Source organism: Dermacentor andersoni, chromosome 6 (assembly GCF_023375885.2).
Source record: "Dermacentor andersoni chromosome 6, qqDerAnde1_hic_scaffold, whole genome shotgun sequence".
Lineage (NCBI taxonomy): Eukaryota > Metazoa > Arthropoda > Arachnida > Ixodida > Ixodidae > Dermacentor > Dermacentor andersoni.
The window spans coordinates 35,669,595-35,694,649 of NC_092819.1; the positions used below are offsets into that span (position 1 = coordinate 35,669,595).

The 25,055-nt window shown below is 41.2% G+C and overlaps 1 protein-coding gene across 1 annotated transcript in view; it reads left to right on the top strand.

Moving 5' to 3' along the window:
- Tace (ADAM 17-like protease Tace) overlaps positions 1-25,055 on the top strand; it is a 33,840-nt gene that overhangs the window by 3,848 nt on the left and 4,937 nt on the right. The window contains exons 6-20 of the mRNA XM_050170594.3: positions 1,729-1,923; positions 7,180-7,318; positions 9,616-9,726; positions 10,269-10,274; positions 12,137-12,255; positions 12,354-12,423; positions 13,961-14,093; positions 14,385-14,483; positions 17,320-17,385; positions 18,573-18,646; positions 19,590-19,705; positions 20,376-20,454; positions 21,730-21,818; positions 21,993-22,049; positions 22,937-23,184. Of these exons, the coding sequence (XP_050026551.2) occupies positions 1,729-1,923; positions 7,180-7,318; positions 9,616-9,726; positions 10,269-10,274; positions 12,137-12,255; positions 12,354-12,423; positions 13,961-14,093; positions 14,385-14,483; positions 17,320-17,385; positions 18,573-18,646; positions 19,590-19,705; positions 20,376-20,454; positions 21,730-21,818; positions 21,993-22,049; positions 22,937-23,184 (1,601 nt within the window). The remainder of the gene's footprint in view (positions 1-1,728; positions 1,924-7,179; positions 7,319-9,615; positions 9,727-10,268; positions 10,275-12,136; positions 12,256-12,353; positions 12,424-13,960; positions 14,094-14,384; positions 14,484-17,319; positions 17,386-18,572; positions 18,647-19,589; positions 19,706-20,375; positions 20,455-21,729; positions 21,819-21,992; positions 22,050-22,936; positions 23,185-25,055) is intronic.

The window sequence follows — 25,055 nt, forward strand, 5'->3', positions numbered from 1 at the left end:
CACAATGGCGCCCTGTTTCTTAACGTCAGCTTCGCCGCAATGCATACTTGTTTTACGTATGGCAAAGCATACAAACATAGCGAAGGAGATTTTGGTTTCGTATCCGAGGGCACCATGGAGACAATTTGTTTCGCAATTTACAAAATCGACTTAAATGTAGTCGAATTAACGGAAGTATACTGTGCTTTGAGAGAAATTATCTGCCGATGTCTTACTCAGTGGTTCCATTGAATACAGGAGACAAACCATACAACTGTTATTTTGGAAGAACAATATTACATGGAAAAATGTTGCAATGTAAACGATAAATTGGAAAATTTCATCCATTTTTCACGGAAGGAACTTGAGAATTTTGTTATCTGCATTGAGTTTGTAATCATTCTCAGGAAACATGCTGCAAACAGTGATAGGTGAGCGCGATAAGGATGATACGGCAGCATTGGTTTGAAGCAGACGGGAAGTGCGGTCCTACCTCTATGAATGTAATACTTTTTTTTTTTTTTATCAAGCCGACGCTCCTGTGGTTGGTGTTTTCTAAAGTGTTGAATTATTTCTACAATAATAGGCGGTGTCCAGATCTGCGCCTCAGCAATGGCTGCCTCCAAGTAACACAAACCAATCTTGAAAGCCATGCTTTTGTAGGGTGCATGCACCAGGCCCATTTGTTTTTTAGCTAAGGCAAGCAAGGTAGCAGAATATGCCAGTAGTGATATTATTGCAGCGGTGACGCCCATTCACAGCAGTATTAGTCGTTGGCAGTTGAAATCTCATCGAGAAATAGAGCTCTGGGCCCTCACTTGCAAACTCACGTGCGTGCAAACGCACTCATGTGCGCTGTCATGCAATGAGGGACGTCACGACTCTGCCGCTTCACGTGTTGCTGAGAACGCAGCATAGCTCAATAATGTGAACTTTCTTTTCGTTTGTTATACACATTCAATAAAGTGCAAATGCCTAGGCAATCTACAGATTGCAATTTTATACAACAAGCATACGGCACTTAATAACAGCTGACTTATGTACAGTAACTTTATTGACTCCATCAACCAAGGTCTCGCTGCCAGTTCATGCTACTTACCTTTTTCAATTCCTACATAACTTGCAAACAGAATGCTCATTTCCATCACTATAAATCATGCTCTTTTCATTTCTGCTAACATCTCATGACAACATCTCATAGGCAGTTGTCAGTCCCTTAAAGATTTCAGCGGCATCTTGAAAATGTGCTTAAGTTTTGCTAGATGACCCTGTCTGGCATTTTGCTCTTTATCGAGGGGTGTTCAAATTTTGGCAGCTATGGTAGGTAATCACTTTTCATACCAAGACATTCGTGAGCTATAGTTTAGTAATAGTCATTTGTGGAATAAGTTCGAGGATAATTTTTTTTCCGACAGCTTTTGTGGAAGTCATGAAAGTAAAAGGAAACGTGTAGAACTTGCTTCTCCTACTTGCTAGACTCTCACACTGTCAAATGGTCAATATGCTGATTGTTCAAGTCAGAATTTTGGCTTGTTCGGTTATCACCTTAAGTTTTCCCCCCTTGAATTGTTTAAAAAAGATAGCAATGAAACTGTTGTTTGCGCAATGGTGTCGAACATGCCTACCAAGCTGCGAAGTGAAATTAATTTTTAGCTGCTGAATGGCTGTCTCTTGCCTCATAATTTTTGCTTGTATAATGGCTGTGACTTTGCATTCTGGTAAACCCTGCACATATTATGCCACGTGCAGATAACCCTGATCGATCGAGTCAACAAGATATTCCTTGACACTGAATGGCGAGACAGCGACCGCCATCCTGGCTTTCGTGGAATGGGCTTTGTCATTCAAGAAGTGATGGTACACACTGAACCAACACCTGTGCTTCGTAACGAAGTACATTACAACATGGCGGGTGTGACTTGGAATGTCCGAGACCTCCTGGAGGCAAGTTTTATATTGGTATCTTCATGCTGCTTCTTAAAGACACGCTGCAGTGATTCCATTCAGTCAGTAGGTATCGCAGTAGATATGTCGTGATGTGGCGCATAGCAGGTAAGCTAATAGAGGACTTGTTTTGGAAAAGAAAAGAAATGGTATGCAAGTTTCACTGGTATTAAACGGCACCTATTTTAACTCGGTTGGCACAATGAAACTATGCATGCATGTACACTCATCGCAAAATGCCAAATTTGCCCATTTCAGGGCACCAAACTCCCATAAACACTATTTTTATGAGCTTCCAATTCTAGGAGAAAGATATCTTCAACCAACATTCCTCTTAGATATAGTAAACCAATACTTATTGCACTTCCCTCGAAGCCATCGATGGCATCGTGCTTCGACGCACTGTCAAAAACTTGAGCCACTTCGGCTGGCAGCATTGCACGCACACTCATAAAAAATTTGAAATGGGGATTGGAAGCTGGAAGCACTGCAATTTCGCGCCCGGCACCTGATGATGATGATGATAACCAAGTGGTGCTTTCTGTAATGGGTATATCTCGGGCAGCGCAATGTAACAGTAAAAATTTTTAGCACCGTTTAGTTATTTATGGAGTCAGTTCTATGGGTTTAGCATTTTATTTAGGAAAAACTAAATTAAAACAGTGAACTATATATATATAGCATGATCTCCAATCACGGAAGCACCTATATCACAGAGACCATGTTGACGGCCATCTCTGGTGTTGCCATGCTGCCTTCATGGCGAGTCATAAAAGCTGACATCTGTTTGAACGATCGCTCCACTGTTACTACATGATCAAATTTGTTTCCTAATGCTGTCTGCCATGCATGATTTCTCGTACTAGCAAAAAAAAAAATGCAAAGAAAGCACATATTCGTCACGCCTGCATGCATGATTTTATGCAAGTATGTCACGCCACTGCATAAGGAGTACCCGCGAAAATTTCTGTAGAAAGCCACAACTTGCACACCGGAAAATATGGTACCCATGTGTTGTGAAGCCATGTTTGATAAAAAAAAGAGAAAGAAAATGCAATACAGAAGTAATAAAAGGACAGGTCAAGTAATCATTACGTGAAGAACAGCACTTGTCCTGTCTGCTGATGTTTTGTTACTTGTCCCGTTTGTCCTTGTGAAACCACTTAGCTTGATACTCAGCTGTAGTTTTGTGAGGAACTTGGTAGATGCCATGATATTGAGTGCTGTTTCTGTGGAAATAATCAATCAGTTTGGTTTGGCCCATTCTCAGCCAGTAGCATTTAGTTCTAGTTGGTTTTGAAAGGTTCTGATTGCTTATATTTAACTGTTGGTTTATAGATAGAAGAAGTATTAAATGTTTTCATATGAACGAGATATCAGGTAAAAAAATAAAAGCATTTTGTTATGCTGCATATTTAACTTAAATACCAAACGAAGCTAGTTGATTGGTTTTCATGAGTGTTAGTCCAGTGCTGTGAGGTGTAGTGGTACATTGAACTTGATATTAGCAGCACTTAATTCATAGCGGTGAAATCAACTGATTTATAGTGAACTGATTAATAGCACGTATAATTTATAAAAATATTTTAATCTAAATAAATTTATTGCATTTGACATTGCACATAGACCTTACATAATATGGACTTTGTACGTAGATCCTAAAGGTCCCTATGCACAGGGAGTAAAGAAACATGGTATTCTGAGTATTATGGTGCAAAAGGATATATCTTTATAGATATTGTTAAGCATTCAGTTTGCTTTTATCAAAAAAATTTAATTCAGGTTGAGGGATAACATACAGTCAAGTGCTTCTACAACGAACGCCTCTAAACAAAATGACCTACATAATCAAGTAGTCATTCTGCCCCAGTTCTATTGTGAGGTGTGCACAGCATGACCTTTACAATGAAGTGAGCTGTATAATGAATATTGTCAGAGGCCCCAAGCACTTTGTTATAAAGGCATTCAACTGTATAATGAAAGTGTCAGTGTGTGTAATACATGAACATTTCATGGTGCAAGTACCGCAGAAATGCATGGTTTCACTTTGATAGCAGCATGAACAACATCGCAGAGTCTTTGTTAACTGTGACATTTTATCCAAAGTGCTTGACTTTGTAGCACTTGTCTTTGGGCTAGTTGGTGCATGCTTCTTGCAATGAAAACGACGCAACGCACCAAGAAAGAGACAGGCAAATGTAAAGGGCGTCACTAACTAGCACATGTTTAATATTGACAGACTTATGGTGGTATGATGCATGGAACCGGGCTGCACATGTATGGCGTGGCTACATACTGCGATGTTTTCAAGGAATAAAGTTAGTTGCGAGCGATGCCCTTTACTTTCACCTGTCTCTTTCTTGGTATGTTGCGTCGTTTTCGTTGAAAAATGCTTGACTCAGTTCCAACAGGACTAAGTGCACCATAGACCATGTCAGCACAAAATAGTTTTGATCATCCTAACTTGTATTCACCTATTTATGTGCTGGTTGTAAGTTGCCAGAATATTTTAGTATATCAATCTTTGGGTTCTTTAACTTTTGTCTTGGGGTTTCCCATCTGTTGTTTGCCATTTGTGTCATGTCTGTGGCATCACTTTGCATGTGCATGTTACCTTGCACTTTGGTTGCACGTTTCTCTGTTTTTGCAGGCATTTTCGACTAAGTGTAGAACCAGCACTTGCTTGTGCCACCTGTTCACAGACCAGTCATTCACTGATGATGGCAATGTGCTCGGGCTGGGATATGTGGCCTCTGCTAACCCTTTCTCCGCGGGTGGCATCTGTAGCACAGAAGGTTGTTGGGCACCATCCCTACTCCTCCTTCCTCACCTTTCTGCCACCTCTTTCTCCTTCCTTTTCCTTAACACTGCAACTGCATGATACATTGCTTGTCAGTACGCATTGCAACGTGGAACACTGGAACATCATTTACGTGCCTTTAGGTGCTGCACAGAATGGTGTGTCAGGTTACTGCACATTTGCTTACTTTAGGAGGACTAAGTGTTCCTCGATGGGCCCTCAAGTGTTGCTTGTTCCCGAGGTGGAGAGCAGATATTGCTGCAGCGGAACGCTTGCCATGTATTATCACTATAGGAGATTTCAATCTTGTGATTACTCACTGCAGTTGCTCAGTAGCTATAAAATTAGGCTGCTGAGCATGTCTGCTGCTGCTGGGCATGAACATGCCGCTCGCACGTTTGATTCTCAGCACTTCCGGCTGCATTATGATAGGTCAGGATACACACATGCTTGCGTATCTAGTTTTCATGTACACGAAAGAACCTCTCGTGATCAAAATAATCTGGAGCTCTCCGTTATGGCACCTCTCTCAGCCCCTGTGTTGTTTCGGATGTCAAGATCAACCAACCAACCAATCAATTGACAAATAAATAAATAAATAAATAAATAAATAAATAAATAAATAAATAAATAAATAAATGAATGAATGAATGAATGAATGAATGAATGAATGAATGAATGAATGAATGAATGAATGAATGAATTGTTCACTGGCTTTGTCAAAGTGCTACACCAGCAACTTCTTGAAGTTCACAAGTGTTGCTTGTAGCTTTATCAAGTGATACTTGTGACAGATGAGTGTACCTGATGATACAACTTCAAGTAGGTTTTGATTTTCCACAAATTAAATAAGGAGTCTCAGCCTCACAATTGTGCTGTTATCCCGATTTATTTCAGCAGCCTTTTTCTTCTAGTTAAACATCTACACCACATTCCATTATAATGGTTTCTGATGCAGGCTTGCAGAGGATGGCAGTCACTTGAGTGATATAACATTGCATATTGTATGCAGTGTTGCAGTGCTGGTTTTATTTGCACTTTTTTTCTTGGTATAGAGTGGTGTTGGAAAATTATTTCACTTCTCAAGTTATTTGTTTAGTTTTACAATTACCTTGTAGGCATGTTTAAAGAGTAGGTGTTGCTTGTTGCCACACAAAATAATTGTGTAGGTGATGTAACTGTCAGCTTGAATTGGTAAAGGCAGTGTTGGAGTTTTCTGTTATGAGAAGAATCAAGCTTTTGTTTTTTATTTCTGCTAGCTATGTGGAAGTGGAAGTGCGTGTGAATTCAAAACTGATGACGTGGAGTCGTGACGTGGAGCAAGGTGGGAATGGGCAAGGTAGTGACACATTCTGTGCACGCACTGGTGGTGCATTTTGTTGGTTCATTTTCATTATATGAGAAAGCTACCCAAGTTATTAATTGGATAGCATGCCTGGCAAAAAGAAGAAGGCTTGTTTTCTTCTATTGCTTCTCAGTAGTACTCGTATCTTGCTTGAAATTTCCAAATTGCTAAAGCAATTGTCAAAGTTAAAGCAGCTTGAAATCAAAATGATGTTCCACTGCATGTGTGAAAAGCAAGAGAATCCCTGCTTGTGGGCTTGGCGCTGGCTTGCCTTGCATTGCAATTTATTTTGTTCATCCACATGAACATTTCTTTCCCTGCACATGTTTTTAGCTTTTACCTGTGTGTATTGTATGCATTGCTTACTTAAATATTGGAACGAGGGACGGCAATACACTTCATCAAGGGGTCCTGTATTATAAATAAATCTACTAATCAAAATCGAAATGCCATTGAAATAGTTGGGTTAATGAAGTGCAGTATCCGGAATTCTAAAAAAAAAAAAAAAGGTGTGTATGAAACAGTTCAGCACAGCTTATCGCTACTGCAGGCACAATTTTGACAAGAATATATTTTCAGTGGCCTGTGAGGTTTCTGAACTATGTTTGATGGCAGCTAAACTAAGGGACACACACAAAAGAAGTACAGCAGTGGACACAACAGCACTTTCTTGCAACTGAAAAAGGTTACTGAAAAAATGTTCCACATACATTCATACACAGTGCATCAAAGGTTCTTGCACAGCCATCAAACATAGTTCAAGTCCACCATGTGTTTGGAAATGGAAATGTCATTGTTTGCTGTTGACGATCTGAGTGAGGTGTTAATGTCCAGTACTTCCTGTGTCCATGTGGTGTTACAGCTAGCCACTGCCTTTCAGATTAAGTTTGCACAGTCATCTGGTGCAGAACAAGCTGCTGTTAAGTGTGCAGTACATCTCAACTGTTCTCAGCCTTGGTAATAAACTGTCGACATGCACTAGTCCATAGTGTTTCTGTGACATTACGTGCCAGCACATTTGTGCATGTGAGTAACTGTGCTGCCTCTGACTTGGTTCGGTATGGCTTGGACTAACCTCACAAACATTGGCATGTCCTCCGCCACCCGGCAGGTCTTCTCTCGCAGCCTGAACCACCGCTGGTTCTGCCTGGCGCACTTGTTTACCGATCAGAAGTTTGAAGGGGGCATCCTGGGCCTTGCTTACGTGGGCTCCCCTCGCCGCAATTCCGTGGGCGGCATTTGCAGCCCCGGTACGAGCATGCCTTCCTTTCTTCTTTTTTCATGTGGCCTCCTTTCCTGTCTTTGCTAGGCTGCTTATTTGCGAGTTGGTAGTCGCGCGCATTGCAACTACAGTGAGTGCGTAGTTGCAGCAATTGTCAAGTGTTTCGAAGCTGCTGTGCAAGTGACGACAACTTTCTCTGAGCTGCTTTTGGCAAGGCTTCTGTGGCACTCTAGGTGCTTCTATGCTTAATGGAGTAAGGGGAAACTGTACCTATCGATCTGCAGAGCTTTGCAGCACCAGGAGTTGCACATTGTTTTGTTGTGGAAAATACAATGCAAAGAAAATGAAAACACAGAGCTGGAGAGGTACGCAGGACAGGTAGACGTACAGGTCAGCACCACTCCTGTGTACTTCTCCAGGTCTGCAGTTTTTTCTTTATGCTGTGTTCACCACTAAGAAGTTCAACTGACTCACCCAACTCACTGTTTTGCTGCTGGACATGGGTACTTTGGCTATTTCTATAGTGACTGCATTAGTCTTGCTGACTTTGTTATGGCTGTACAATCTCCCTTAAGCATACTAGAATGTGACACTTGATACTAAGACTTAATATGGGCTATGGATTGGAGAGTCTGTTGTGCTCTCAGTTCTCCAACATTCTTAAGAGTGAGGAGGAGCCCTGCCCTTTGCCCACCAGAAACACATAATGGCGATATTTTTATATGCGTCTCCTACTAGATGACATGATATTGGCTGTGGTCACATAAGGCATGACCTGCATATGGTATGGGTGACAGAAGGTGTACTTGTTTACAGCACTGCTTGTCATCGGGTGTCATTAAGATGGTGAGATGAGGTTCTGCTTATGGAGAGTAAAAGAAACATTAGATTTTCACCTTTTCCCAACTGGGACATCAAACGGATAATAAAATCACATTTGGCATAAAATCTGAGGGAGAAAAACTTGACCGGTTAAGGAGATGTATTTATGAATGCTGTTAAAGCAATTCTTTCAGGACATGGTAGAATGATCAGCCTAATTTTAAACAAAGCACACCATGAATATTTTGCCGACAAGCATTAATACCTGTAGTTATCATATATGCTCGTGTAAGGGCCACACCCCTACTTTGGAGGGCAAAATTTTTGAAAAAAATTTTGAAGTTTCGTTGCCGCTAGGTGATGGTAGCTGCTTTTCCATCGACACTGCTCAGGCTAGCACCGCTGCGTCATTATTTCATTGTGTGGCGCATCGTCTCAGCTGTGTTGGCAGTATTTCCAGTCAGAATGGTGGCATTTTGCCTCTAGAGAAGGGAGCCCTGTTTGGGTCAGCGCTGGCCAGGGATGATGGATTGGCATCTGAGGGCTTTACTGCTGCAGTGTTATGTCATTTTCACCTCTCTTGCCTTCTGCTACAGTTGCAGAAACTGTACAAACATGTAGCGGGTCGCATTGGCCTGATTCGTGTAAGGGCTGCATCCAGCCAAGATCACAGAAAAAAAAAGAATGCGGCCCTTACACACATATAAGTATTACAGAGTAGTTATGTCGTGCGCAGAAGACTATGTACAGAATTGTAGAATACTAGTGATGCTGTGTTAGTGAAGACAGTGGTGTAGCTCTTCATTAAATTATTCAAATAAATTATGTCTTTTCGCTTTGTAATATATGCCTGCAAGGACTGGCATCTCTGCTTGCAATTTGCTGAAGCTACAACGCCATCTAGCTTGCATATCTTTCCTTATTGTCTTGCGAACTTCTCTCATTTGATCATTTATTTCTTATCTAAGTGATCTTACCTCTTTATTTGTTACAAACTCTTGTGGTGGTGCTAAATTATACAGTTAATGTGATTTTTATTATACATTGCAGCTACAGTTGTGGCATGTCTCTGTGCATGTCCTTATGGACTACATACTACTATAAAGTCGTGACAGAACTAGTGTTTACATTAAGACGTTAATAGAACATTAAGTATATTTGGTGAGACTTGTGGACTTGCTGACACTATTAGCTAAAAATGTTTTAGAGCAGGTGGTGGCCAGAATAATCTACTTGATTCTTGTGGCCAACGGACACTATGTCGCAAGACATTGTATACTTTGGTGCATAATAGATGGCATGAATGGTTCATTGATGCACGAGAGCTAGAGGCATGATGAGGTACGTTTAATTTTTTTGACAGTATATTGATGTTAGGCTTTGTATTGCAAGATCATGTCAATGTGACACAGAGAAGGCGGATAAGCTGTAGGCCTGCCAAGTGAAATGTAAACTTTCTTTTTTTTGCACAAGTATCAACATTCTTACAAGCGTTTTTGGCAGGTTATGTGAAAAATGGCTACACATTATACCTCAACTCTGGTCTGAGCACGTCACGAAATCATTACGGACAACGAGTAATCACAAGAGAAGCCGACCTGGTCACAGCGCACGGTAGGACTGCTTTCAGCTGCTGTTCATTTGCTTTCCTAACTACTGTTATGTAAAACATCATTAATATGTTTTGTGCTTGTCTTCATTGTAAGCAGTATTGACGGACCTTGAAACTATATTTTGTGGTCTTACTGCATACATTTATTTAATAGTAATATGCCATATCACAACCTGTGTGATTAAAGAAAGAACAGCAAAATTATAACATTCATGAATGGTTCCAATGCACATTGACCATATTAAGTCATTACTTGCATGGGTGCTCATTTCTCAAAGATTCTCCAAGACATTTAGGTGTCTCTAGACAATTACTTCATTTCACTGTTGATATTGTTTTTGTTATGTTCTAATTCCTCGCGACTACTACAATTAGCCTGTTATTATTGCCCATAATGATACCAGTGATGAACTGAGAGTTAAACCACAAGGGTGGCATCCATGATCCGTAGTGCTTAGTTCAGAGGAAGATCCTCTAAACATAATTTTTTTCTCTGTCTCTTTCTTTTATGTGTTGCTACATCTGCTGCTGTGGCTGAATTTAGAATTTGGTAAGTGTAATCTTGCTACTTTCTCTAAATCTTTCTGTTTTGCTGTTTAAATGTGTGTCAGAATTATCAATTTGAGACATCTTGTCTATGTGAATGTCTTAATGCCAAGTTGAACCATGTTATAATAAAGCTGCACCTGACACAAAAATGCCATCTTTATATCCTATATTTTTTATATATGTACACACTGATATCAATGGAAAAAGGAATGTCCAGATCGGCTCTATGCAAAATAAACTCAAGTGCGATGCCTCCAGTGTGCCTGTCGATATTCATTACCCGTTGGTGGCTTGCCGTGCCGATACACGGCACATGAACAAGGCTAATTATAAACGCATTTTGCATTGTCAATATGCAGTCACAGTGGATTACATGTTGGCTTACTTACTCCAGGTGAGCCAAGGAAAGCTGTTGGCCTAACGTGGATGCACCTTGAGTATTTGCTGTTTAAAGTTGCTCTTGCTGTGTACTACCATATAGACTCATATAAGGGCCGCACTTTTTTTTCCACAATTTCGACGAGGTGCAGCCCTTGTACAGCACTGAAACTTTTGGTTAAAACAGTGCCAGTGCAGCCGGTGACTGCTGCATACCCTATATCTCTGGATGTACCGTTGCATCAGAGGTCAACATGTAGCTCTTGCCATCTAGTAGCAGCATGGAGAAGTACAGAGCATGCAAAAATTCTCCAGTGCGCATGCACACCGCATCAGGGCATCGAACCTGAATGCTTCTCTGATCAAACTTATTTTTCTCTAAAAATTTTGGGCTGCCAAGTTAGGTGCAGGCCCTGCACGGGTGATGGCCTCACACGAGTCTATACGTTATTGGATACTTTTGCTATAAGGATACATACTTTGAGGCGCAAGCAAGCAAATATTTGCTTGTTTGTAATGAATGTTGTCTCCCATCTTTCATGTTCAGTTTCATTATAAGAGTACAATACTCAGTGAAGTAAAGCGTTGCGAATCAAATTTTAGGTATTGCATTGTTATATTCGACAAATATTATTGTGATAACAATTATATGGACACTCCAAGCGCATTCCCGCTGTTGGTGTCGCCATCGCTATCACTGTCACCTTGACGTTCGGTATAAAGTCCAAGGGCGATAACATCATCGCCGTGCGTGCTATGCTGTGTGTGTGAGTGAAGGCATGCAAAGGGAGCTGACAATTGCAGTTCAATCTCACCCAAGCGAAAGAGACAAAAGTGGGCAGGAAGCACGTCTTCTCCACTCGTGTGTGAGGCACCCAACATTGCAAGGCACCAGGTGGAGGGGAAAAAGAAGGGATGGTGGTGTTCTACTCCGTCTGCAATTGTGCATGTGGCGGCTGTGCGCAGTCGCTCGGCCATACCTTGAGAGCAATCTGGGTTGGGGGTAAAGTCTAGGTACATTGGTGGCTTGTAGCTTTGTGCATGCTGTGTGCTCTCAGCGCTCACTTTTTCGTTGAAGCGATAGACAGCATGAATTTCACTTTGCTTACTGCTGCTGCCGTGTTTCCTTGCACCAGCATTTTGACAGCGAGTTTCCGCAGTTGTTAAGTCAGATGTGTTCATGCTTGCTTGTGTGCACGTGACACCATGCTTTTTAATTTAGTTAGTGTGTCTATGTTTACAACTTTATACGGCCGATAAAACTACTTTCCTTACTTCGTATAGCTGTCCACTAATCTTCTACCGCAATCGATGCTTCGCCTTTCGGGCGAAACTGTGACTTTTCTTTTTCATCCCTGTTCATTATGTGGAAATTCGACTGTATTGATAATGTCTTCCTCGTCCATCAGCCTATCTTTATATCTCACTTAGTCATTTCACAGCAGTGTCAATGTTTATATACATACAAGATATGTGTACTCACAGGTCACAACTGGGGCAGTGAGCATGACCCAGACCTGCCTGAATGTTCTCCGGACTCTCAGCGAGGTGGATCATATTTGATGTACACTTATTCTGTCAGTGGCTATGACCCAAACAACAAGGTTTGTTTTATTTGAAACAAATGCACAATGTGTGCAATAAGACGATTTATTACAGCCTAAATTGTTGCCTCCTTTCATTATGTTTTTTGTTTTTTCAGAAATTCTCGCCTTGCAGTGTGCGCTCTATCAGGGCAGTTTTACTGGCAAAAGCAAGCAAGTGCTTCTCAAGTAAGCTGTTTTTGTGTGCAAAAGCTACCGCATTTGTGTAAATATAATGCAAGCTTTTCCCCCTTATGATTTATAGCCTAAAAGTGTGCTTCACTTATATTTACAATTGCTCCTCAAATATAACACGAGGTTGGGCTTGTGATTTTATTGCATGATGCTTGACCATTCATCATACCAGCTATGAAGAGAAACCAACCTTGAATTCTGTGTGGCTTTTTTTTTTTTTAGCATGACTCGCAGCAGTCACGCAAATAGAGAGTTTTAGAATAGGGGCCCCAAAGAAATAGCGTCGAAGCCACTGCGCATGCGCGAGACGCAAGCTGCGTTTGGGTTTTGCATTGGGAACGCTATTTCACCGATTTAGCGGGAGCCCAAATAGCGGCCCCAAAAGCTTTGCGTCAACAAACATGGCAGCACTCATCGAAGCGATGGCTCTAATGTACCACCAAACTGGGTTTGATTCGCGGTAACATGTGAAGTTCGCAAGCTAGGAGAAGTGATTGCGGTTATCGCTTTCTCTCTACTAGCGTGTGTTATCAAGATTGATTCATTAGACGCCGCTAATTCCGAATTCGATTGTGGATTTTATGGCTCATAGGCCTAACACGGCTAAGCTTGGCTGGTGAAGGCACGTAAAGTTGGTTTTGTTGCTCAAAACTAAGCGTAACTGATTGTTTGCTGCTTACAGAATAACCTCTAAATTGTAATTAAACGCGAATACACGTAAGTCAAAATTACTATTCCTATCATAAAATGGTATATCTTATTTAATTATTTCTGATTGCTTTTCTTTGACGCCGTAGTGGCGCTGTCAGCGCAAGATGCTATCCGCAAACGCAAAGCCCTATTCTAAAGCTCTTCACTCCTGCGTGCCCCACTGCTAACACCCGCAAAGCTCTTTGGGGCCCCATACTATTGGGGCCCCTATTCTAATACTCTCTAATGTAGCTAGCCTAAGCTGGATTCACACATTGAACAAAATCACTTGTTCAGCCTGCAGAGCATGCGTGACATAACTTGACAGCAGAGAATCACACTTTGAGGAGTTACTAAATTTCATACTTGCAGTGTGATTTGATGCCGTTTAACCACACAGTACTTAGTTCGCGGATTGAATTGAAGAGACAAGTCAGTTTGTTACACAAATCTTACTTCAGTGATGCTGCACATTGTAGTGATAGGGGCAGCTTGAAATTGGCGACAATTAGACTCCAGTGCTAGGTTGCCCTGCTCATAGTGCAAAGCTAAGCAGGCACTACAAGTAAATGAATTATTAATTTACAAGTCTAGCAACTGCACTGTTTCACTGCACTGTTCTTTATGATGTTGAAAGCTATGGGAGGTGTCTGAATTAATTATAATTCTCAGACTAATGTGCCCCAGATTCTTAGTGTGTTAAAAAAGTTATCAGCTCAAGTACCATTTTTTTTTTCTTTACGTCAAAGTGATACAGATATAGTAACAGCTCAATTTATGCATGTGATCTAGTGACGGGGCATTTAGAAAGCGTTCTCACGCTGTTGTCTGCCATTTCCAGAGCCAGAAGAGTCGTTTTGTGGAAACTCATTGGTGGAAGAAGGAGAACAATGTGATGCTGGCCTCATTGGTAGCGAGGACAGTGACCCCTGCTGTGATGAGGAATGCCGGCTCAAGCCTAGCGCAAAGTGCAGGTACTTCGACAGTGGTTTGTTTCTTGGAACAAATGGATGCTCTGCTTTTGTCGCTAAATTTGTTAGCTGGGAGGGTTAGCTGCTGTTTCTGAAATAGCCCACTTTCCAGTGCTATAAACTGACATTCTAGGAGCATGGAAAGTGTTGAGAAGTCAGGTTTTCAAATCCTCTTTGAGTTTGACTGTAACTGCTGCAATTTGTTGCTTCTTGTACATAATTTTTCTTTTAATTCCTTTTCCTTTTAGGTATTTCAGTCTTTGCACCTAATTTCTCTTTTTACGCTTTGTTCAGTGACAGAAATTCGCCCTGCTGCCGAAACTGTGACTATTCCCAGAACGGGGCGTTGTGTCGGGAGGCACAACCCAATGCTTGCAAAAATGAAGCCTACTGCACATATCCTTTGCTGTTGTGCTTGAGCATGTGCACATTTTATGGGAAGTGTTTGGTGCAGCTTATCTGCCAGATGTGGAAAGTTGAAGAAAGTGGTTTCTGTTATCTGCTGTATGTAGTGAAGTTTCCACGCCATTTTGTATGCTTTGTTTGTTGTAAGCTAATACTGTGAACTTCTGTTAATTCAACTACAGGACAGACAAAGCTTATCAATTTGTGCGGTGGGCCAAATTAACCCTTTGAGGGTCGAATTATTTTGAAAAATGCTTTCCCAGGTGGTCAAATTACTTTATTACGGATCTTGAATGTACAAAATGTATAAAGTCAGGAATAAATAGTAAAATATAATTAGGAACAGTATTTTGGTTTCGGCATCACTCAGAACTGCAAAATGTTCAATAGTATTTCCAAGCATGGTACTCCTTGAAACACGGGTCTACGCACAGCACCTTATCGCAGTCTGCACACCTAAAATGCGTGTCTGTTCTCTCGGAGCGAGGAGTTGTGTTGGCGCACACATGACATCTTTGCGCGCGGCTACCTTGGGCAGAGGTCTGAGGCACCCTCTCGCGTAAGCGCATTGCCGCAGAGAGCGAGAATACCTCGTGAGCGGCGGTGATAAACAAGCTAAGACCAGCGCCAATCAAGATAGAAATCAACTTCTGCTGCCCCTGTGATAGCGTGCCGACAAAGAGAAAAATCACGTTTCACGCGCCTCCGTTGCGATCACGCGGCGGAACCGAAACCGTGAAAGCGCGTTGCCACTGAGAGCGAGAATACCTCACGAACGGCGCTGATAAACAAGCTAAGAGCAGCGCCAATAAAGATAGAAATCAACTTCCACCACCCTGCAAGAGAGTGCCGACAAAGAAAAAAATGACGTTTTGCGCGCCTCCGTTGTGATCACGCGGCGAAACCGAAACCGCCAAAGGGGCGTTGCCGCAGTCTGAGCGACGTGCTGAAGCTAGCAATCAGTTCTGTTTATCTCCCCAAGAAAGTAGCACCAATTTGAAATGCATCTTGTAAGTGCTAAGAGGCGGCAGCACCTCCCGGTGAGCACGCATCATCATTATGGCGCGAAATTTCAAATGTAGGGTCGGAACCGTACCCGTACGGCAAAGACCTTGCGGGACAGAAAACCGCCGCCGTACATGTACGGCAAAAACCTTCAAAGGTTTAAAAGAAGAGGCATAAAATCGTCCAAATACACTTCTGTTTTATTTGGCAGTATTGCTCGATTCTAACATTCCCCCAAATCAAATGTGAAACCTGCGTTTATTGGTTCATAGTACAAAGCAATGTGCACCCAAGTCTAACATGAACCCAATTTTATAGCATCATGCATCTGATTCTGGTCATCGTAAATGAGATGAAACCTGTAGAGTTTACCTTTACAGAATTGAAATTTATTTACACTTAATGTTCATCAATGTCTATCTCAAACAGTTTTTTATTGCTGTATATGGCCTACATGTTATCCTTCTTGTGATCCATTGTGTTTGACGTTATCAGTTATGAATGGTATAGTGCCCTACACCTAGACTAAGCACTTCACCAGTTTATCCTGCGACGCATGCATTTTTCCAGAGCACCAAAATCATGTGATGCGACATTGTTGTCACTAGCTTAGAAAGTGAAATAATTTGTCAGTTGAATAAGGCTTTGTAATTAAAACCTTAAAGTGATGTGTCGTCGCCGCCATCCCGCGCAAAAACTTCTGCCGGGTTGTTGTGATAGCCGTGGCAGTGACGCTAGCTCTGGCAGATATGCGATTGTAATGCATAGGCAATTTACGGACCATTTTTCCTGGAAAAAAGAAAAGTGTGCATTAGAATTGGGTAAATACGGTAATCATTGTGAGGCTGCTATTTTGACTTTGAAATCTGCTGAGCACAGGCTGAAAATTGCCAGTTTCGGTGGGATATAACATGTCTTCGGCACATTCACTGTTCCCTAAGCACCGCCAAGACAAATACTGCTGCTACCGCTATTGGAGTCATGATTAGTGCCACCAACGGCTTCACCACTGGTCTAAGGCATGTGCATGCTTTCCAGTCAAGTTACAATTATCAGGTGAAGGCCAATTTCGGGATCGGAATAAGAAACACTTGGGCCTATAGAACTGTATGGGTGCTGGCTGGGACTTTCAGTCTGGATCAGACTAATAAAAAATTTAATTAACCAATTGAATTAATAGATACTACTGTAGCAGGCTGGACACTGTGTAAAAATTTTTTTTTACTAAGATTACTGGGTAAACTTATGCTTCTTACTCTGGGTGTCCTGTTCTGTACTGTCGATGTTGAAGGCAATGTGCATGCAGATATTCTACTATTATTCATTTGGGTGACGTAAAACCTTCGATTGCATCAAAACAAAGCAAAGGTTCAAAGGAAGATGGAAACTTGAACTGATCAGCATTGGTCAAGCAACGAAAGCCTTAGCCTGGAGCTCTAGCCAGATGATACAACCATTGTTCAACCACTGTATATCACTGATTGTACCATTCTTTTTAAATCTATCAGCGTTGTTCTAAATGATATGGTTTAAGAGTCATACTTTATACATAAGTTAGAAGCTTGAATAGCCCTTCAGCGTTTTTAGCAGAAAAAGCTCTGAAAAGTTCTGGCGACAGCTTTTTTTGTATTGAACAAAAAAAAAATGTGTTGGTCCTTGAATTTCAAGTACTGGCCCTTATAATGCCATAACCAGTAACCCTGTATCAGGGCGCCTTTTCTTGGATTTTATTTTGTGCCTTTCTTTCAAATATGTGTAGCTGTTTTCTGTAGAAAAGTTGCAGTGACCATAATAGCAAATTTTTTCTTAACGAGATGTTCACTGGCAGATCAGCAGAGTGCCCTCCATCACCACCACAGAAGGATGACAGCCCTTGCTTGGACAAGTAAGTAAATGATTTCTGTTGCAGTTGCATTGACGTGAGAAAAGTAGTGTGGACCTATAACAGGAAATAAATTTCGTTATATGGCAAATATGCTAGTGCAGTAGAAGTTTGCTGTAACAAGCCTATCGTCTATGACTTCAAGTAAACGAAGCCACCTAAATAGTTACCCAGAAGCATTACGTTGGACCCTATGCAAAAAAGTTTTGGTTCAGTGAACTCTGCACGAGGCAGCTCTTTCAGTTCTAATAATTATTTTATTTGTAAAGAGTCAACCTGATTTACGAAATTTTTTGGCAATACTACTGCTCAGCAACACAAGCTCTCACACAAAATAGAAGTCGCAAAATGAGGGAAGCTTCAAACAGGAGCCAAAGTTTGGACAAGGAAACTTGCTTGTCTTTGCCCTTAGTCCTTAGTTCCTTAGTCGAAACCTTGGTTCCAACCTGGAACTTCCCTTAGATGACTGCTGATTGTGTCAAGTCTCGATTTTCCTGTGAACCTCTACATCATTTAGAGCTCTTACACTGTTATTCTTTCCTTGAAAAGTTGTTGTTGAGAAGGAAAGCAAAAAAAAAAAAGAAAGTCTTGTTGAAAGCATGAACGTGAAAAAAGGGCCTTCTTTTTCACATGATTATGTAACTGTAAGCTACTGGAAAGTGCCTGAAATTTTCTGAAGTTATAAAAAAATTGTCACTGAATGCTGCAGGTTTCATTTCGATGTTTATAAGTGCTTTGGTCCTTATTGAAAGGCAGTTGTACAGATGGTTCAGAAAAATAGCAACCTTTCTGCTGGGTTCCCATGAACTGTGTTAAAGTTAAGTTTTAATGTATTGTTTGAAGACTGCCTAGCTTCTTTTAGCGATTCACAGAAAGGGCATACATTTGATGCCTATGTTAATATGGTGTCCTTGCTTCCTTTTCGGTATGTCATCTTCACTTCAGAGGCATTTTGCCTAATCTCATAGATGTGCACCAAGAAATATTCAACAGCAAAAATGCTGTGAATGTGAAACGATCTGGCCATATTTGATTTATGGGCAAAAGTAGGGCTGTAGTGTGTATTATTGTAAATACAAACCCAGCTGAAAACTACTTGTAGCAAGAACTATGCAGATGGGCAGTAGTGACTTGTGAAACATTGTCTATAAGAGAGCCACAGCTTCATACACATCTTCCTTTATGCTTAGGGGCAAATGCAGGGCAGGTGACTGCATGCCGTACTGCGAGACAAGAGGAGAGGTTTCTTGCATGTGCGACACAGGTGAGAGAACCCAGAGTGAAAGCATCAGCATTGCTTGCTTATAAGAATGAAGCATGGAATGGGGAAAAGCTCGTTTGTAATGGTTCTGTGTTCTTTGCTGCATCCTGCATCGTTTTTGTAAAGTCATGGGGCACACTTGTGCAGATGACATTTGGGGAGGCATTTAGTGGAACGCAGGCACTGTAGACTGAGGCATTTGACATGTTCACTGTGACAGCACTTGTTCAAGTTTCAATTCTTGTGCATGATGACCCGCCGGTAGGTCATTCATCATACTGCTCTGGTGTGTTGTGACCCACCAAGATTTCTAGTAAAGATGTCACTTCTACACAGCACGAAAGCCTTGTACAGGTGCACGGAAGGGGGGTGGGGGGATAACTGCCATGACCCACATTGCAGCAAACATGTTAAAAACAGACCAAGAGCTTTGAGGAGTTTCTTTCTCTCAGACCCCTGCTGCTTTTGTGGGTTGTAGTGTTTTATTTTCTCAGAGAGCTGGTTGAGGAGTGTACAGTCCTGTGACAAAACTTGGCTGTGAGCACCCTGGCCACATGGACAGTGCCAATGTTTAGTACTGTTTAAAGGTAGCTGTACAGGTCTATGGACTGTTGTGCACTTTTTTTGGCACAAATTACAGCCACCTGTCGGCAAGTGGCAATCATTGTCTTAGGTGTGTTGTGGAAGCATTTCTTTTGCTCAGCACAGCTATAATAACTGCTTAAGTTGTTCTATATCCAGTACTATTATTCCCACTTATACGTAAACAAATGTGGGAGCCATGTGTAGTGGACCATTCTTGGAAACGGAAAGCTTTAGGAAGTGCTGAGACACAGGCTCAAACTACGAAGTGCTGGGAAATGGAGGAAGCTGCATAGTCTGCATGTGGGTTTTAATGAAAACTGCAATAAATTTGTGATGTGTCCCATTTTCCGCCAACTTGCAGAGGTGGATGCGTGCAAGCGGTGCTGTCGACCTTCACACAATGCTACCTGCAAGCCAACGGAACCAATGGAAATATTGAGGGATGGAACACCGTGCATACACGGCTACTGTGAAAAGGTCAGATCTTCCATGCACCGCACACATTACGACACAGCATGGGCACACTATATTGCTGTTGGCGGGCACAGCATGTAGCAGCTCTACATTCTCTAGTCACGATTTTCTATATAGGTGCACACTGTGGCCATTATGTTGATATATGAGGTACATGCTAAATGAGGCAGAAGTTTTGTGAGAACTTTGCCCCATATATAATAAATCATCTGACTTTTATATCTTTGAGGTTGTCACCTGCTATGTGGCATGGCCTTGTATTTTCTAGCCTAAAGCCTACCTAGTGTGATGTTTCAAACCGGACTGGCCATGAAAAAACTTTTTTATTGCATCAGGCTCAAATACTAAACACTTGTGGTATAGAGGAAATCTGACACTATACTCATAGTATTCTTTAAGTCCTAGACAAAAGGCCATGGATCAGGTAGCATTCTTTAAGTGGATGTGCATATACAAGGCACATGCCTTGAAACTCAGATTGCACACCCGAATAATAAGTTATCTCACTTTTAGATTCCTCAGCGTATTAACCTGCTGCGTAAATGCCCACAATGTATCCAAGAGTCAGCAGGTCATAATTGCTGCACACAGTAAACAAGTTGTTGATTTTTCGCTAGATGAAATTTTTGTCCTAACGTCACTGCTGTTTCTCTTTGTTCTGTATGCATTGCAGGGAAGATGTGAAAAGACAGTTCAAGACATTGTTGAAAGGTTTTGGGACATTATTGAAGACATTGACATCAACACAGTTTGTGAGTCTTCCATTTTTTTATGCTACCTTTTGACAGTATCTAGAGCCAGGCACATTTCTTGGTATTTTTGTCAAATATTTTGTGCTTTCATAGAAACTAGTGTAGGTTTGTTTGTCACATTGTTGGGAAGGCTAACAAATATGTAAAAGTACTAAAAATCTAGAATTCTAGAAGCAGAGATGACACAGTGAAAATGCATTGCTGTTGTGCCCTATGTTCATTGCTTTTCTCACAGACTAAAGAATGTTGCCAGCCAGTTTGGTGTTGACATTATTTTCAGCACTCCTGACAAGCTGCAACGAATCTGCCAAGCGGTGGTTAAAGAGTTTGTCAAAATGGACACGAAAAAGTGTGTCTGTGCTTTAAAACAAGACGCCAAGCTCGTAAGATGTAAAATAAGTGTAGTGCACATGTTGCCATTAATTTGTGGCCATGTTTACATAAGCCAGAGAGGCCAGTGTGTTAATACCCATCTAAAACAGCATCAGCAATCACATGACAAAGATAGCAATTCAGGCTTAGCCAACCACAGCAAAAGCTGTCACTGTGAACCTGCCCTTTGTGATACTATGATTTTGTTTGCTCATAAAGACAAACTGACACATGAAATAACTAAGGCCTTCTATATTGAAAAACATGTTGATATGTGTGTAAGTGAGCCATCTGTAGTGTTATCTGACAAGGAATTCGCCTTTTTGAGCACCATGTGACTTCCTTTTTTATATGTAGAAGCTATGTGGTTTATATATATATATATATATATATATATATATATATATATATATATATATATATATATATATATATATATATATATATATATATATATATATATATATATATATATTTTTTTTAATTCTGAATGCTCTTGTTCATGCTCAGTTTGGTTAGCCTGGGTGTGTATGTGTGTGTGCATGTGTACACACACACAGTATATAACTCCCTTTCCAAAAATAAAGTGAGTTGCAAGTCAGTGCTTTTGGGTGACCTTTGCCTTGTGTCCTCACTTGTTGTGTACATGCTGCAGTATCATAATGAAAAGCTAATAAATATCCCATGTTTTTGTGAGTGAGTGAACAAAGTCCAGTATCAGTGAGATGGCGAGTTGTGCTGCAAGAATTTGTGAAAGCACATCAAAGTGCAGTACACTCAGTAGACTTGTGGGAAAGTTAAACTCAGGTGCTTTTATGATAGCTCAAGGGAGCTAGTCCTATCTTATTTGGCAATTTTAATGCATAGTTCACCCATATATTATTGTTCTTTTTTTTTTTTCAGTGAAGTTTCTGAATGACAACATAGTGGGCACTGTCATTGTGGTGTCCATGATTGTGTGGGTACCAGGAAGCTGTCTTATCAGTTATGTGGTGAGCATTCCGGTTCGTGGTTTGTGCATGCCAGCATCCCACCTTGCAATGACTGCATATTCTGCGAACTGTATTCCGATATGCTGACACCTCTCCCTTTATAAATACTTTCCTGACAGCATCTGAAATCTTTATTTCTTATTTGTTTATTTTCTTCTCTCTGCCGTGTTTCAGGATCACAAGAGGAGAGCAGAGTATGAGAAGTCCAAAAAGACTTGCCGGAAACGTGATGTGAGAATTGCTTGCTTCTTAATTTATTTGTTCATGCTGGAAGTATTTGTTGATTGCAGGGTTGAAACACACCTCAAACTAATTATCTGAAACCAGTGGGAAAGAAACAGAAATGTTGTAGTCAAAGGTGTACAGTCAACTGTCTTTTCTTATTCTCACATGCTAGACTTTCTCTAGACTGTATCAGTACTAGCACCTGCAGAGGTATACTAGTCAATTATTAGATGTGGTTGTATACATCTGCCGGCAATAGCCAGAAAGGGCTTTAGGCGCAAAATAAGACACAAGCAAAGAATAGACACTGACAGGCACCTGTCCATGTGTTATATTGTGCCTAAAGTAATTTCTAGCGATGTACCAACTAACCCAACAGCAGATGTTACTAAGCCATCTGCCAGTAACTTCCTATACAATAATTTTCTTCTTCTGTCAAGACCATCTGCTGACGTAGATACTCTCTTTTATTGCTTAAGTTCAGTGTATGTGTGCACGTGTGTTCCTCTATGTAATATGAGTCGATTTGGTATCAGGCACAGTTGTGTTCTTTTTCTTAGTATGGTAGCTAGCTGGGCGAGTCGGTACATCTGCATTATTACTCACAGCATGCATTTGAAACACGGACAAAGAAGAGAGACGATACACGACAGACGATACACAAGAGACTTACTCTTGTTTGCAGAAGAATGTACATATAGGCGCTTCATTAGGCGTGCATTTTGTCAAGAGTGGTATGCTGCCAATTATATTGTGCTCTGCAAGTGCCCCTTGTTTCTGCATAGCTTACATTATTATTTTCTATATGTACTTGCTGTTAAGAAACTATATGGGGTCCGTACGTTAATGTGGGTTTTGTACCCTCACTGTGCTCCTTTTTTCTCTCCCTGCAGAGTCTTCAGCCATTTCGTCCGCCATCAGACAGCAGCGTCAAAGTAGTCCATATTTCACGCCGGCAGCCACCTCCACAGCCAGAGCCGCAGCCACAGCCGCAGCCTCAGCCACAACCACGAACACAGCTGCCTTTGCAGACACCATCAGATGAGCAAGTCCTGGCTCCAACACTGCGATTGCCAAGCCGGGCTGCAACAAGTTCCGACTATTGGCCAACACCAAGCCCCTATGCTAGCTCAGAAAGAGGGTAAGCTGCCTGTTGAATGCTGAATATAACTGACGAATATTGAAGCATATGTGTTTGAACTGCTATCTGGTTTTGTGGATGGCTGTTATTTGTTTTACGAGTCCTAAGATGCAGAGTTATGAGTAGCTGCTCGAAGAATAGTTGCGACTTTTATAACTGAAGAGCAATGATTGGGCTCAGTGCAATGCTTACACTTTATCTGCTTAATAGTGATAGGTTAGCTGAACTGTGCACAGTGCATACATCTGAAATGCACAAAATTGGAGGAGGCTTGGCTCATGCAGAAGGCAAGCAGTATGGCATCATGTCAACATACGCACATGCAACCTGCTTCTCTTGTAATGTTCATGGGACATCATTACATTCCTGCACCGAACGAGCACTGAGCTGCCATGTTTGGTCATTTTGGTCACTGTATTGCATGACTGCTGTAATCTGTGTTCTGGGTAGCCTTTCCAACCATCCAGATGGTTCATAATGCATGTAAAGAGCGCAAAAAGGAAATAAGGACAAGAATTACAGCAGGATGAGTGCTCAGTCACAACTGAAGTTTATTGAGTAACATCATGATATATAGTATGTACATGTCAGAATAACACCCAGCAGATAGCAAAATTTAGTACGCTCCTAACTTAGTGGAGTCATCTATAGTAATAGAATCACGTGAGCATGCATGAACACGAGTTACATTCAATGCCCTGAAAGATATTGCACCTCTTTGTCCGAGAATGTAACGGAAGACTGACTGATGCACACATTACAGTGCGGAACGTGATATCACAAGCATTGTGGCTTCCTGATTACTTGGGCTAAGAATGTCTTGTTTATGAAAAAGTGCAGAACTAAGCTAATTAAGCTAAGTTTATTGCTCAGGTATCTGAAAGGCTAATGGAATTCAAGTAGCGAGAGGGATAAACCAAAGAAAGTAGCTGTTCTTCCTTTTGTCCATTGCATGTCGCATGGTTTAAAAAATGTTACTAATCATTTTACACAGTGTGACTGTAGCCCTCACAGCTCCTGTGAAGCTTAGGCAAGCATTTGTGTGGCAGTCAACACAAAGAAAAAATGAGATTCTACAAATGATTGCAACTTGTGTAAAGTGAACAAGATCAAATTCATGCTTTGGAAAAGTTCATATTGGCCAGAGCAGACAATGCGTAAATCATTGGCTCAGAGAACATAATAACATTCAGATAATGCAGTCACATTTAACTGCTCATTGTAATAGGTGCCAATGTGAGACCCTTTTTCATGAAAAAGATGTGCTAGGCCCAAGTAGACAGGAGGCCACAAGGCTTGTGATAGAGGCCTGTCACGTTACGCATAGTAATGTTTGCATCAATCAGCATTTTGTAATGCTCTCAGACAAAGAGGTGAAATATCTATCTGGGTGCTAACTGCAATTCTGTGTTCACACATGCTCATGTGATTCTATTACTAGATGGCCCTGTTAGACTAATAAGAGTAGTAAATTTTGTTATCTACTGAATGTTATGCTGACATGTATGTTATATCACATTATTTCCTTAATAAACATCACTTGTAAGTGAGCGCTCGTACTGTCTTTCATCTTGCCTTCGTTCCCCTTCTTTGCACTCTTTACGTTCATCATGAACAGAAACCAACTCGCCAAATTTCAATATTACTGTCATTATGTCTGTCTGATATGTAGCATTATGTCCGACAGTATTGAGTGTACACAGTGTTGCAAGTTAAGAATGATTTTTTAAAGATACACACAGTCTCTGCTACAAGTTTCAAAGAAACTATATGTGACGAGCTGTCGTCGGGAATTGTGGTGAGGCAGCACTCCTTATATTCTGCAGCCAAGAGTATGGCTGTAACTTTCTTTTTCTACCTCTGGGGGGGCT